At 64.5% G+C, this 2,787-nt stretch overlaps 3 protein-coding genes across 3 annotated transcripts in view; 1 reads left to right on the top strand and 2 right to left on the bottom strand.

Moving 5' to 3' along the window:
• Positions 1–73: 73 nt before the first annotated feature.
• AMSG_10140 (uncharacterized protein) lies at positions 74–543 on the top strand (the record flags this gene model as incomplete). Its single annotated transcript, XM_013898255.1, has 2 exons — positions 74–77; positions 103–543. The coding sequence occupies 2 exons, from the start codon at positions 74–76 to the stop codon at positions 459–461; spliced, it is 363 nt and encodes a 120-aa protein (XP_013753709.1). The 3' UTR covers positions 462–543.
• A 75-nt stretch (positions 544–618) lies between these two features.
• Positions 619–1,926, bottom strand: AMSG_10139 (CMGC/MAPK protein kinase; the record flags this gene model as incomplete). Its single annotated transcript, XM_013898254.1, has 1 exon — positions 619–1,926. One exon carries the CDS (start codon positions 1,924–1,926, stop codon positions 619–621), a length of 1,308 nt encoding a protein of 435 aa, XP_013753708.1.
• Positions 1,927–2,219: 293 nt separating this feature from the next.
• AMSG_10138 (flagellar/basal body protein) overlaps positions 2,220–2,787 on the bottom strand; it is a gene marked incomplete at its 5' end in the record, with an annotated part of 1,499 nt that continues 931 nt past the window's right edge. Inside the window, one exon of the mRNA XM_013898253.1 lies at positions 2,220–2,774. Coding sequence (XP_013753707.1) covers positions 2,298–2,774 — 477 coding nt within the window. The 3' untranslated portion in view covers positions 2,220–2,297. The remainder of the gene's footprint in view (positions 2,775–2,787) is intronic.

Below are 2,787 nucleotides of genomic sequence, written 5' to 3'. Positions count from 1 at the left end.
AGGGTGATCAAGGGCGCCGATCTCAGCAAAAGGCCGTGAAAACTGCTCCGTCGTTGCCCTCCCTCCACTCGGCATGCGTGCGGGCATGCAGCAAGAAGGAAGGGACGACTCACAAGATATGTACGGGTGTGGCTGTGGGTGTGGCTGTGACTGTGGGTGCGGGTGTGGGCGCGGGCTTGGGCTTGGGCTGGCTGTGCGGGCAGGTCTCCAACAAGCTCGCCAAGGTCTTCCACTCGGTGACGGTGCAGACGGCCATGGTGGACACGCTCGTCAAGCACTTTGGCGCCCATGCCGGGTATCTGGACGCATGGTACGCGTTTACTCAGGCCGGGAAAGACTTGGTCAACACAGAGGCCCGCGAGGCCGAGGAGGCCGAGACAGCGGCGGCGGCGGCGGCGGGGGGTGGCAATGACGCCCAGCCGGCAGCCGGCGGCAGCCCGGCGGCGATGGTTACCGAGTAGAAGAGGGGGCGCCAGCGATAGGGGGCAGGCGGACACGCCGCCGCTGAGGAGGCGTGCGCTGGCTGGCGATGGGTGCGATAAATGAGACAGAAGAGGGACAAGACGCTCGAGAGCTGCAGATTTACGTCGCCTGCTCACTCTGCGGAGCGAGCCCGCCTCACATGGAGTCGTCCATGTCGGCGATGGTCATGGGGGCTGTGCCAGGCGTCTCGAGACTCGAGGCCGCGGCGGGAGGAAGGTCGCCACCAGAGGTCATGGGCGTGGGGACGGTGCGCATGGTGGGATCGCTGCTGTCGTCGTCAAAGCCGCCGAGCTGGGCGATGAGCTCGGCGGCGTCCGGATGGTATGAGACAGCCTCGAGGGTGAGCATGTGGCGGACCGAGGCGTGGGTGAGGGCCGACTGCTCCCACGCAAAGTTGAAGGGCTCATCAGCAACAGGCTCGTCGGACGGATCGTGGATGTCGGCCATGTACGGGTGTGCGAGGGCCTCTTCGACGGTCAGGCGCTTGTCCGGATTGAACTCGAGGAGGCCCGAGAGCAGGTCGAGGGCGGCGGGAGTGGCCGAAGGGAAAAGGCGGGCAAAGTCTGCGCGGTCTTGGTGCGGAAGACCCTGCATGTACCTCCGGGCGCGGTCGCTCTTGATGCCGGCGAGGTCATCAGGCGCCGGCGTGCCGAGGACCGAGACAATGAGCTGGAGCTGGTGCAGAAAGTCGCGGCCCGGAAGGAGCGGGCGACGGAGGAGGAGCTCGGCAAAGATGCAGCCGATGGACCAGACGTCCATGGCCTTTGTGTACCGTGACCACGAGAGCATGACCTCGGGCGCACGATACCAGCGAGTTGCCACGTACTCGGTCATGAACCCGGCATGGTTCTCGTCGGGATCGGCGACGCGGGCGAGGCCAAAGTCACAGATCTTGAGGTCGCAGTTGGAATTGACCAGCAAGTTCGACGGCTTGAGGTCGCGGTGAATGACGTGGGCCGAGTGGATGTACTTGACACCGCGGAGGATCTGGTACAGAAAGTACTGCACGTACTCGTTGGTCAGCTGCTGGTCGCTCTGGATGACCTGGTGCAGATCGGTCTCCATCAGCTCGGTCACAATGTACAAGTCGCGAAAGTCGGCCAGCGAGCCGAGCGGCGGCATGACCTCGAACAGTGTGATGACGTTCTCGTGGCGCAGGTGCTTGAGCAGCCGGACCTCACGGAGGCAGCGCTTAGCGTCGGTCAGGTGGCGGAAGACCTGCCCGATGCGCTTGATGGCCACAGACGAGCCCGACCGGAGGTCCACAGCCTCGCAGACAACCCCAAACGCGCCCGAGCCCAGCGCACGAACAACCTTGTAGTTCGAGTTGACCACAAACGGCGTCTGCCCGATCTTGTACTTGACGCCCGTCGACGCTGCCGCGCTCCTGCCGGCCATGCTTCCGCCGGCCATGCCCTCCTCGGCCGCCTCAATAGTCTCCATGGGTGCAGCCATGGCTCTGGGTGGTGGTGTGTGTGTGGTGGTGTGTGTGTGGTGGTGTGTGTGTGGTGGTGTGGTGGTGGTGTGTGGTGGTGGTGTGTGGTGGTGTGTGGTGGTGTGTGGTGGTGACGTGGGGTGGCCTTGGTCTTGGTCTGAGTCCTGCGTGTTGTGAACCCCGAATCGGGTGGTCAGCCGCAAGTGGTCGGGGGATTTGGATGGTCGGGTGTGGTCGGGGGGGGAGGGATGGCTGATGGTGTTTTGTGGTGTAGGTTGTGGTGCAATACGGGCTCGGTTTCAAGGATACACATCCGTACGTGGAGAGGGAGAGCGAGGGCGAGGGCGAGGGCGAGGGCGGGGGGAGGGGGGGTGGTTGGCTACTGCGCATCCTCGATGTTGATAAAGACCTTGGGCTTGGAGAAGATCTTGATGGCCTCGTCGGCCTCTTGCAACTTGCTCTCGAGCAGGTGCTTCTTGCGCTTGAGGCCAAAGGTATCGCAGCGGAGAGGCATGGTGTTGAGCTGCTGGATGATGTCGGCACGATTGCCCTCGAGGAGCTGCAGCGTTTCCAGCCGCTCGGCTTCGGGCATGCGGACCATGCCCGGCGGGCAGTCCGGGTCGGGCTTGGCCGCCTCGGCCTCGATCTCTTGCTTGGCCGCCTCGATCTTGCGCTTGATGAGATACTCGGGTACCTTTCCAAAGTCTGGCCGGTTGCGCGGGTCGTCGCTCGCCCGCGACCCGCCGCTCCGCGATGATGCGCTCGCCGCCATTGTCGCCCGCGCGTTGTCGGCAAGGAAGTTCTTCTCGGTCCGCGGCGCGAGCTGCGCCAGCTCCCGCGGCACTGCAGGCTTGCGCTTGGCCCGCACC

This window comes from Thecamonas trahens (genome assembly GCF_000142905.1).
Source record: "Thecamonas trahens ATCC 50062 unplaced genomic scaffold supercont1.57, whole genome shotgun sequence".
In the NCBI taxonomy this organism is placed as follows: domain Eukaryota; order Apusomonadida; family Apusomonadidae; genus Thecamonas; species Thecamonas trahens.
This window is presented reverse-complemented; position numbering and strand designations above follow the sequence as displayed.